The sequence below is a fragment of the Rattus norvegicus genome, chromosome 14 (genome assembly GCF_036323735.1).
Source record: "Rattus norvegicus strain BN/NHsdMcwi chromosome 14, GRCr8, whole genome shotgun sequence".
Taxonomy (NCBI): Eukaryota; Metazoa; Chordata; class Mammalia; order Rodentia; family Muridae; genus Rattus; species Rattus norvegicus.
In genome coordinates, this window is record NC_086032.1 from 22,056,048 (window position 1) to 22,068,595 (window position 12,548).

A 12,548-nucleotide genomic window follows, 5' to 3' on the forward strand; every position below is an offset into this window, starting at 1 on the left:
AACAATTCTGGAATGGTTTGTTTTTGAGCAGGAAATTTTTCAATTTGGATTTCCTTCTTCTAAATAAATTTGTGTTTTCATAAATTAGAACCTATATGTGGAGTCTCACCTTTGGGAACCTCTCTTGTTGTCTCAGCACAAAGCATGGGGATGCTCTTTAAACACGCTGATCTATTTTTACAACTGCAGACCTCTTCTCAGGGCCTCTTTGTCTGCACCTTTTAATTTGTCCATAGACTTTTCCTCTCCAAAGTGTACATTGTCCTTAACTTTCTGCCCTATCTGCTGCCCTCTTAGATTCTTGCCGGACTATAAGAGGAATGCTATCCAGTCCAGTACTTGATAGAATCCTCAACCTCTTCTGAAAACTCATGAGTTGTGTCCCCATTTTCCACATTTCTTTTGGCACTCTGGTCTTCCAAGATCCCATGAGAATGGCCTGGTTACTTTTGTGCTTGGGACAGTCTAGGGATACTCTAGCCCACAGCTCCCAGCTTGATCATACCACTTCCAAAGCCATTTCAACGGCCTAAAGATGTATGATCAGAATTATGGCAGTGATGCCCACACGGTTCCATTTTTTTTCACTGCTTCAATCAGATTCTAGACAAAAAGGAATTTAAAGATAGAAGGGGTTAATTTAGCTCAGAGTTTGAGGATACGGTCTATCATTGTGTGGTAGGGGGCAGTGAGAGTGACTTTAGCTGTGATGCTAGTCACATTTTGTTAGGAAGCAGGAGCAGAGAGCGGTAAATGTTGGTTCTCCACTTGTACACATCTTTGCTCAGGGATCACAGTGCATGGAATGGCACTGCTCACCTTCCTAGTAAGTCTTCCCACTTCAGTTAAACACCATCATAGACACATCGAGAGATTTGTCTCCTAGGTGATTTTAAGTTTCATCAAGTTCACTCAAGATTAACCATCACACTTTTTTTTTTTATTAACTTGAGTATTTCTTATATACATTTCGAGTGTTATTCCCTTTCCCGGTATCCGGGCAAACATCCCCCTCCCCCCTCCCCCCTCCCCTTCCTTATGGGTGTTCCCCTCCCAACCCTCCCCCCATTGCCGCCCTCCCCCCCACATGCTAGTTCACTGGGGGTTCAGTCTTAGCAGGACCCAGGGCTTCCCCTTCCACTGGTGCTCTTACTAGGATATTCATTGCTACCTATGAGGTCAGAGTCCAGGGTCAGTCCATGTATAGTCTTTAGGTAGTGGCTTAGTCCCTGGAAGCTCTGGTTGCTTGGCATTGTTGTACATATGGGGTCTCGAGCCCCTTCAAGATCTTCCAGTTCTTTCTCTGATTCCTTCAACGGGGGTTCTATTCTCAGTTCAGTGGTTTGCTGCTGGCATTGGCCTCTGTATTTGCTGTATTCTGGCTGTGTCTCTCAGGAGCGATCTACATCCGGCTCCTTTCGGTCTGCACTTCTTTGCTTCATCCATCTTGTCTAATTGGGTGGCTGTATATGTATGGGCCACATGTGGGGCAGGCTCTGAATGGGTGTTCCTTCAGTCTCTGTTTTAATCTTTGCCTCTCTCTTCCCTGCCAAGGGTATTCTTGTTCCCCTTTTAAAGAAGGAGTGAAGCATTCACATTTACCATCACACTTTCTATAGGAGAAAAATAACGTGAATTTTAAGAAAGACTTGAAAAGGATAGACGGTCAATTTTTTCATTTAACAAAATACAAAAATGTCTACCAATAAGATGCTATTTTTTCAGAACTTACTGTGAAGACCTAATTGAAAGTATCATGAGGACATGCGAGAAAACAGTTGAAGGCCAGTGTGAAAGCCATGCCAGGTTATGATGAATGTGATTTGTTTTTAGTCAAGCTTTTATGGATGCTTTCGGGAGAAGAATGGTCTCAATCAAAATAATATGTAAAGGTGATGGGTGCCATTTGCAAGCTGAATGATTCTTCTGCTCTTTAGTACCCATGACCCCTAAATCAACACGCACTGCCTTAAGCACTCCTACTGAGAGAATGGCTCCTCTCCGGTGGACTCAAGATGCCTGGTGCCTTAAGCTCACTAGTTTGTTTTACTTCCTTTGACTGAATTTAGTTTTCATAAGGCTGTGAGAATGGTATGTAAACTCTATTTTTACATGTAAGAAAAGTAAAATAATGTCTAGAGGGGGAAATGAGGTATTATTACCCATCTCATTTCTAACTGTTTACAAGTTATAATTACAATCCATAAACTTAAATTTGTTTATATTTTAAAATCTGATCACTATCCAATTTTAACCTAATATGTAAAATGAATATGTCTTTATAATTAAATATAATTTTATAGCCTTTTTAGGTAGGCAATACACATTATTTATTTTTTAAATTTTTTTTCACTTTTTGAGATAATAATTACATCATTTTCCTCTTTCTTTTTGCCCCTTAACACCTTTCCATGTATACTTCTGTGCTCACTTTCAAATTTATGGCCTCTTTTTTCATTTGTTGTTACACACACACACACACACACACACACACACACACACACACACACCTCCTAAATATAATCCTGCCAGTATATATAATGTTTCTTGGATATATGTTTTCAGGATGATCACTTGGTATTGAATAAGAAATCAGTGTGCTTTTCCCTGGAGAAGACTGTCATGCCTGCTTTCAACATTCTTTTTTTGTCCATAGTCCTTTGTTTATGGTTAAGGCCTTGTGAGCTTTCTCAACATCCATTAGCTCATGTGTAGGCAGCCATGTTGGTGAGACTTGGTAAGAATAGCTTCTGACATTTCTAGGAGAAACAGTCTCACAGCCACCTCCCTGCTCTTCTGGCTTTTATATCTTTCCACCCTTTTTGCATCGATTGCTGGGCCTTAGGTGTGGAAGTTGTATTACCTTCATTTTATTTTCCATTTTCCCCCTTTTTGTCTGTTTGTTTTCTTTTCTTTTATAATTATTCTCTACCACTACAATAACTCTGTAAAGGAGGCTATGACAAATTCATGATCATTCATATGACTATATTTCCTGAACTAGATGAATAAACAAACTTCAAGGACAAAACACGACTGGTCACACCCTTTAGATCATCAGCTTCAGGATGTTGCTGGGTTCTCTTTTGATTTTTACTCATAATGTTTTGATGAACATCACTGAATGAGTCATCCTTCCATCTAAGCCAAGACACAATAGGTATTAAAGGATAAATATTCCAAAGCTTAAGAGTGACCAACTTAAAGATACTATTTTAGTCATAATCCCTCTCTTTCACCCTCAACAGGAAAGACACCCCAGTGTCAGTGTCTCTAACATGAGTCTGTCTTCTGCAAGCTAACTGATCTCTGTCATTTCCTTAAAGCCTGTATCAGTCAACCTGGTAGGTTGCCTTCAAAATTATATAACTACAGGACTAAAACCAAGCCTAATGGAGAGTTAATTCTTATGTTTTGTGTATAATACAATGCTACATTCCCTATTCTTTTTGGTTAAGAATAGAATCGGTCAAGGTTTTTCCTGCCACTCCCTGTGGATCTGAAGATTAAGAGTCAACACCTTTAAAACTAGCTCCTATTATGAACAATTACTTGGTCTCACCAGCCAGCCATAATTTCAGCCCCACCTCCCTTTCTGTGTTGAGCTCATTGTGATCATCCAGGAAGTCACTTTCAGACTGAATTCAGTTTTCCCCACGACACTCCCTTGACTCATTTTCAAGTTCTGTTGTGACATTGTGTAACTGAATAGCAGTAGATGTGTGGCAGTAAGATGTTGAACATTCAAACAGTATGTGTTAACTAAGCACCTACTTGGTAAAAACACTCTTAATGAATCCAAAGAAATGAATCTACAGGAATCCAAAGATGGAGAAAGATCTACCATTTAGGAGAAACTGTTGTAAATAAAAACAGAAGTCAGCGCTTCAAATATAGAAAAAATATTAAAACAAGATTTAAATATAAAGTCATCAAAATATTTAAATCTCCTATGTATAGTAATGCACACCTATAATGTTGGCCCTTGGGAAGTTGAGGTAGGAGAATAATTGTTAGTTCAAAGACAGCTTTTGCACTCATTTGGTCTAATATGACTTCTCAATGTATTTTAAGTCCCAATTCAATATGTGCATGAAATATAAATACTATGTTTATGAAGTTAACAAAGAAAGAATCATCTGAAATGGAAAAAAAACAGAAGATTCAAAACTTTCCACCTTAGAAAAGCAGTTACTGTACTTAATGATGGATCTACTCAGGATAATGTGATTTATTTTTTCTGATATAGACATTAAATTGCCAATAAATGGTAAATGTAGGTACTTTAATTTTTGAGTCTGAAATCACATTAAAATAAGTGAGCAAAATAAGCTACTAGGTATAAGACTTAGAAATTAGAACATTCTCATGGAATAACATTGGCAAATACAATGCAACATAAATTTTTGTACTAGCATACTCTTCAAATGCATTGAAGAGATCTGTAAATAAATAACTTGAAGTTAGGAAGTAAATAAAAAATTTTTAGGTAAAATGTGTAATTTTTTGAATGTACTTTATTTCTTTCATTGAGTATCAGGCATAAGATAGAGTGGCTAAAGATGAATTTATAATACATAAAGAGGGGCCACCACTTAGTACTAGCAATGTTGTATAGATCATGTGTTCTATTTTAAAATCAGTTGTTAAACGGAGTCCCTATGGTAAATTCATCAACCATCACCTATCAAAGATGTATAAAATAAAGTCAAAAGCCTTCTCTAAGAACCTCTTCAGCTTTCCACGTCTCGTGGGCACACAGAAACTTGTGAAGGAGTGAGTTTTGTTTTGTTGCTTTGTTTTCTTTCCTTTCCTTTTTTTTTTCCTTTTCTTTTCTTTTTGATATTAATGACTGAACCCAGGACCTTATGCATGAGAAGTAAGTGCTCTACCACTGACTTATACACCTCAACTAGCTCCCCACCTCGAGTTACACAATCAGTTGGTGAAAAGGCTAAGATTAGAATTCAAGTTTTACTACCCAGTCTGATTGTATTCCTCTTCAATTCTCCAGCATTTGTTATTTCCCAGGAAGCAATCCCAACACAGTCACCCAACATCACCCATCCTCCTTGCCAACACATTAGACAGGAATGCTCTTTCTCATTGTCATCCAACTCTTGCCTGCCTGTGTATCTTGTCAGATTCTGCTCCTGCCTGGAAACACTCCTCCTAATCTACCACTTTTGCCCTAATGCTCCACACATCCATACTCCCCTTTTCTGCTTATCTTCCAGATCGCTGAGTTAGGATGCTTTTTCAGGAGACAATGTTTGGAATAAGAGTAGGGTTTTTTTAATAACATTTAATTTTTTTTTATTTTAAAGCGGTCATTTTGGTTTCTATGAACGCAAGCTTTGTTGTTAATGTACCAGCGATAGACATCACACCCAACAGCCCCCTACTCCAATAGGGAAGTTGAAAAAACATTAATAAAAAGAGCAATGCTAGACACACCAGGGAGGCAGAAACCCTGTGACGCCATCTCTGCCTTGTTACTTAGAAGAGAGTGTCTCCTCAAGGCTTCCAAAACTTCAGAGAGTCCAAGTTCCTTTTAAGAGGACTCCTTGGGTTTCTGCTTGGTGGTCTCTTTTGGTGTCCAGTGGTACCTGTATCTTCCCCAATACTTGGGGGCTTGAAGCTTAGACCTCAGCTTGAGCATTATCTCAGTCCTTTTCTGGGAGAGGAGGTGTGTTTTAATTTCAAATTTTATGCTTGCTTATCCCATAACAATGTATCCTGCCTTCTCAAGTTCTTCTCTCTGCATCTCTCTGTCTCTCTGTCTCTCTGTCTCTCTGTCTCTCTGTCTCTCTCTCTCTCTCTCTCTCTCTCTCTCTCTCTCTCTTACATAAAGAGGAGGAAAGTATTTTATCACAGAGAAAAGAACATTCAGAGGGAATTATGTGTCAACGCATAGGAAGTATTTTCTGATAGTTCTTGGTTTTCTGTAGTGAGGAATGAAAAGTATCACAGTAAGCAGAAGTGTCACATCCTCCTGAATAAAAATGACACTGAGATATGTGGTCATTGGGTTGTGAAAAACACCTGCCACCTCTAGTCGTGTGAATTCACTACTTACCAGAATGAATGGGATTGTTTCTGATTTGTAAGGTGTCTCCATCTCTGATTCTGGCCCACAAGTCACACCATTGGCTCAAGCTGATTCTTTCAGACTTGTTTTACAAGTTGGGTTTTAATTACACGGGATTTCCTCCTTTGGCTTCAGGTACACAGAACACGAAAGAGTCATTCAGTTGAGAGGGAATCTCAAAGCAGTAGGACGGACAGAACCAAGGACCTCTTCATTATTCAAGAGTAAAATGTATAGGTAAGACCTGCTTTTGTTGCTGAAGCTTTGTGTGTTTTACTGTGTCTGAAAGCATGTGAAATGCAAAGATGTTTTAAAAATTGGGGCTGTACAAAATAGTTAGTCACTTCTTTGAAAACTTCAGTGAAACTGTTGGAAATTGTTAAGTAATATGCCTAATATTTAGACAGCATGCTTAGCTGAGTCTCTGCCTTTGCGGGAGGGGGTGGGGATTTGTTTAAACCAAATGAATAAACCTGAGGAGATGATTTAGCATCACCACATTATCTTTAAAAAAGGAAGGGTCTCTGTCATGTCTCAGTTACCAGAAACTGAAGTGTGAACTTTGAAAACCTGTAATCAGTAAAAAACTTTCTCCATTGCGTTAGAACCTTTGAAAACTAGATATTTTGATTCCTAGAATGAATGGGATTGTTTCTGATTTGTAAGGTGTCTCCATCTCTGATTCTGGCCCACAAGTCACACCATTGGCTCAAGCTGATTCTTTCAGACTTGTTTTACAAAATACTAAATACGACATGAAGCCTAATGTCCTTCCTAAGAAATTAAAGGCAGTATTTGTCTATATTTTATGCAATAATATTTCTAATTTTTAGTTAGTATTGTTAATATTTAGGAACACTGTCATCTCTCCAATTTTCATTTTGATTAATGATCAATTATTTTCATAAACATCTACATAAAATACAAGTTGTCTCCTAACCTGCCCTCAGGCAATACAAGTTTAGCTAACATAATGAAAATCATAATAGAAGTGTATATATTGTACATGTTGCATTTCTATTAGCATAGAAAAAAGATATATCAGACTAACTGGCAGACTGTGCTAACAGGAGGATCAATAAAAGCAAGGGCACTGGGTAGCTATAAGAATGGTTGAGCTTTTCTCTAACCTCATAAGAAGCAGAAGAAACAAAAGTCAAACCATATTGAATAATGAAAACTCATGCAAGATTATATGTACTTGAGTATTCCGACAGGAATGTGAGAAATAGATGGTAGTCTACATTTCCAGCAATAGCATAAAAATAAGTTCTTTCATATGTCTCTTGGGGTTTTGATTCCAAAGACTCTACATTTGGCCACATTTTGCCTCTTAAACAAGCTGTTCCTACTGTAATTGTTTTCTTTTTGTTCATTAGCATGAAATATGTATGATCCATAATTATGCAAAATTGGTGAAATTCTGAAATTTGAGAAAGCTTGCCTGGGAGACAGTGCACTCCATCAGTCAACCTGAGTAAAGCCTAGAACTTCCAGTGTGTGGAGCTGGTGAAAGTATTCAAATGGCACTGGGAGGTTTTTGGGGTTTTTTTGTTTTGTTTTTAAATTAAATTCCAGTTTCCCAGTTCTTCCACATGCTCTGAGAGGTCAGCATATCAGGTCAGGTAGGGAAAAGAGAACAGATTTAATAATATACTTTTTAAGGTAATTCTAGGCAGTTTTTACCTATTTTTAGATGCATCTTCGGGTAACCCTGAAACCGTTTTGTTTGACAGTGGGCTTTTATGGGATATCTGATTGCTCTCCTATATGCATAGCACTCTGGGATTTCATCCAAGCTGTCCTTTCCTGAAGGTTGCACACATGGTGTGTTCCTTTCTTTGTTCATGTTCCTTTCCTTCAGGACAGAAGCCCCAAATCAGGCTCCAGAACTTAGGCACTTATGTTGAGAAATGGTGGTTATTCATTTAAGTTCTGTGGTATTCCAGAGTTTCTTAGGTCCATCCAGAGTATTTATATCCACCGGATTTCATAAAAGTTGCAAGATGAGGCTGAGATTTAGAAAACATGATGGTGAATACCAAATCAGCATTCAGAACACAGTTTAAAGGAAGACTTAAGGTGCGTGAGCCTATCTCAGCCCAGGAGCAGACAGGTCCTGGCAGAGTTCCTCCTTTCATAACAAACCACATCTCCTCTCTCTTCTCTTTTGTCACTGCTGATGATACAATTATGTGAATACAGAGACACGCCAACTCTGATCAGAATAAGGGCCTGAAATAAGAGCCTGGAAGAACATGAGATGAATTGAAGATTGAGTCTGCCTATATCCAAATGTGTTTTACGCCTTTTCTAGTTTCCATTTTGGTCTCTGAATTGTTGTTTCAGCTTGCAAAAAAAAATCTGTGTTTACATTTGCGAATCATTGGGCAGAGGGTGTATTTCTTTATACAAACTAGGTAGGTAAGCACCAATGTGTCTCTGTGGTCATGGAGGCCATCTAATGCTGGTATGGGATGGAGAAGTGATGATGTCATGAGACACAGACAGGTCAGCTCCAATTTGGCATCCAGTGTTACATATTTTATAGCAAATTAGTTCATAACTATTGTCATTTTGACCACCAGAAATCACACGCAGGGTATTTCTGTAAAATTTCATTTTCCCCTGAAACATAAGCTATTCTATAACCCATGAAGTGTTCTGTTGGCTCCTCTAAATCAAGTCTCCCCAATCTTAAGGAATTGAAGGAATAAGGCACACGTGCGTCATCTTGCTGAAACATCATCAGTATAAGGACATGTAGAATTATCTTCACTTAAAAAAATCCTTCCTCAAGTACTTCTTGTTTTAACATCTCCTCTCCTTAGTAGTGGAACTTTTCTAAAATCTGCTTTATACCGGCATCTATCTTCTATCCTTTTTTGGTTTTCAGTTTTTGTTATGATAGGTATCATGAACTATGACACACAAAATGTCCAATTACAGATGAGCACAGACAATGATAACATACTAATAGTATACCATATGTATTAAAAAAAACACTTGAACTTTTTTATCTTAAGTTAATGATAAATATTTTAGGACATGTACATAATGCTGATTTAAATATTATATGATACATACAAATATCAAAATTCCACGTGGCACCCTATAAACAAATGTATCTTTATTTATCTGTTAAAATAAAAATAAGTAAATGATAACTGAACACAAAATGAGCTGTTCTCCTTGTAAAATTCTTCATTTAAAAGTCATTAACATACATTTTGATCATATTCTTTCGACCTGCTACCTATTCAACTTCTTTCTCTCTCTCTCTCTCTCTCTCTCTCTCTCTCTCTCTCTCTCTCTCTCTCAACATACAAAACAAATAACAAATGTCAAAAAGAAGCAAGCAAGACAGTAAGACAACAAATATAAATACAAAACTAAAAGCGCACACACACACACACACACACACACACACACACACACACACAATCATGGAGTCTATCTCCTTGAGCATGGGGCCTTCTTTGAAATGTGGTTGATAGACCAACTTGCATTCCACTGGAAGAAGCTGATGTTTGTTTTCCCAAGATGTATCAACTGCAAATAGCTTCTTGGTTAAGAGTCAGATTTTCTATCCAGTCCCTTTCTCAGTGCTCAGGTTTGTCAGATATGAACTGTAAAGGTTCTGGGCGTGCTCTCACAGACTGTGAGGTCATGTGTATCAGCACAGTTGTGTCTGGAACACACTGGCTTTTGGAGTCATCCATCATCTCTGCCTCTGACAATCTTTCTGTTTCCTCTTCTGCATAGATTAATTCCTGAGCCTTGAACAGAAGGGTTGGATAAAGACATCCCATTTATGGCTCAGTGCTTCAAAGTCAAAACAAGCTATTTTTAAATTGAAAGTCTTTAGTATCCACTCAAAGATAGCATAATTTTTATAACAGACTTACTATATAGCAGTTTAAATGAATAATTCAGATGCAAGTCAATTAATAACTCAGAAAATGCTACATGATAGCACCTATACCAGGCACTGCTTTGATTAATTTTAAAAAAATAGCAGAACAACACTGTACTCAGTTCATGAATATAATACCCAACTATGCAAAAGTCTTACACACAAACCAAAAAAGAGAGGCATTAAACCCATAATGCACGGTTGACTATAAAATGGGAACAGGAAACCAGACAGGAGAAGAAAGAATAAAGGGATACAACCTGCAATGTCTTACTTATTTTAAAAAAAAAAGCTAAAGTGGCAAGATGTTAGCAATTTTCTATTCTGAATGCTGGTACAAGATATTCATTGGGAAATTATACTGATAAAGTTGGGCTTACTCACAAGAATAACCTGTAGAGCATTTCTCGGCCATACAATTGATAACATACGCCAAAAGTTAGACGTGTCTGTAGAGTGAGGAAGGGTGCTGTTATGTGAGTTAACTTATACTGAAAAGATACAATTCCTACAATGTCTGTTAGATTTACAAATAAACTACCTTCATTGGATGCTTTTAAAATTACAAAAGATTCAAAATAATAATTCTAATAAGCAAAGTAATGGTTTCTCAAAACTGTGGGCATTTAAAAATGAATTTATGGATAATTAATATCTGCTTAAAATAAATATCACTGATATCCATGCCCCTGTAGGCACCTACACAAATATGCCATATCCTCTGGCTTCTCTCCCTTCACCTTCTCTAGTGTAACTACTGTCTGTGGGTGATGTCTTAATCCTTCCTTGTCCTTTGGGTCACGTCCTTTAAAACATAACTTCTATTTTCATAAATGGATAAAATGTGATCAAAATTGTCCTGGGAGGCCTATAATAGTGTGTCCATAATCATAGCTATCAGAATTACATTCTAATGGAGTCCTACAGCTGACATCATTCAGAGTGTTGTTCCCTAGCAGATTCAGTAAAGTCCCTTTAGGGTATATTTCTACAAGTTATTTTTCTGTGACACATTGTGTGCATGCTTATGTTTGCAAATAATTTTATCCCAGTAGTAATGGTTTCTCCTTAAAACACCTCTGAAACAGCTCTCGTTTAGCTCTTAATAATCATCCACATTGCAAAATCTGATGTAGGTCTCCATTCCTGTCTTACTTATAAGCACTCCATCGCTGTTTATTCCCTCTTCCATGTATGGTCTCTATAAAGCTTTAAATTCTCCACAGAGGATGGCCTTGTTGGGCACCAACATGAGGAGAAGCCCTTGGTCCTGCCAAGGCTGGACCCCCCAGTGTAGGGGAATGTCAGAAGGGATGATTGGGGAGGGGGAACACCTTGTAGAAGGGGAGGAAGATGGAATAGGGGGCCTATGGACGGGAAAGCAGGAAAGGGAACACCATTTGAAATGTAAATAAAATAATTTTCTCTACATTCTTGGTTTCTCTCTGACCCCACCCACCCTCTTTATTTCTCAGCTTGTTAAAAAGATGGTTCTCTTATTCCTTTCTCCTAAATTTGGACTGGAGGAGTAGTTCTTCTCTTTTCTACCTATGTTTTCTGTGTGATACTGTTTATCCTTGAGGATTGAATCCTGTGTAAGTTGGTGGTCTTGAAGGCAATTGGTAGCCCCAGGTGACCATGATTATTCATCGAGAAGCACAAAAGTTTTCTTCATTGAAAATGAGCTTTAAACAGTGTACAACAGAGCTCATTCCCGATGGGGTACTGTACTGGCTGGTTTTGTGTGTCAACTTGACACAAGTTGGAGCTATCACAGAGAAAGAAGCCTGGAAGGCATTTTCCCAGTTAGTGATTAAAGGGGGAAGAACACAGCCCATTGCGGGTGGTGTCGTCCCTAGGCTAGTTGTCTTGGGTTCTATAAGAAAGCAAGCTGAGCAAGCCAGGGGAAGCAAGCCAGTAAGTAACATCCTTCCATGGCCTCTGCATCAGCTCCTGCCTCCAAGTGCCTGCCCTGTGTGAGTCCCTCTCCTGACCTCCTTTGGTGATGAACACCGATGTGGAAGCGTAAGCTGAATAAACCCTTTCCTCCCCACCTCCTTAAAAGAAAATGAGCTTTAAGATCATATGGCAAGATGAACCATGCTTAACTGTCTTGTTTAATATTGCCTTTTGCAGTATTTGTCTTATTATTGCTTATATTATACATTATGTGCTCATCCATTGAACATAAATCTGCTTTTCTTAGTAGAAACCACTAGATACAAGGTATACAGAATTAGAATGAAAAAGTCTAAGCTCTGTTATTGTCGTATTTATTGGAAGAACAGCCACTAAAAAATTAAATAAGTAAATCACTGTCCAATTCTAATTATAGTAATGCCACAAAGGCAACTTTAGGGGCTTTGGCTAATTAGGATGAATGGAAGCAGCTGTGAAGCGTTTGCTTTGTGGAAATTTCAGCAATATCAGGCAATATTTACTGAAAATTCCAGCTTTATTGGCTAAAAGTCAACCATATTAGTGATCGAGAATTTCCCATTTCATCTTTGTTCGTAAGATGAAATGTCATGAAAAACATAT

General features: G+C 38.0%; 1 protein-coding gene across 1 annotated transcript in view; it reads left to right on the forward strand.

The window, feature by feature from the left end:
* The first annotated feature begins 6,081 nt into the window (after positions 1-6,081).
* Positions 6,082-12,548, forward strand: part of Tmprss11d (transmembrane serine protease 11D) — a 62,061-nt gene continuing 55,594 nt past the window's right edge. Inside the window, exon 1 of the mRNA NM_001033652.2 lies at positions 6,082-6,328. Within this exon, the coding sequence (NP_001028824.2) occupies positions 6,321-6,328 (8 nt within the window). The 5' untranslated portion in view covers positions 6,082-6,320. The remainder of the gene's footprint in view (positions 6,329-12,548) is intronic.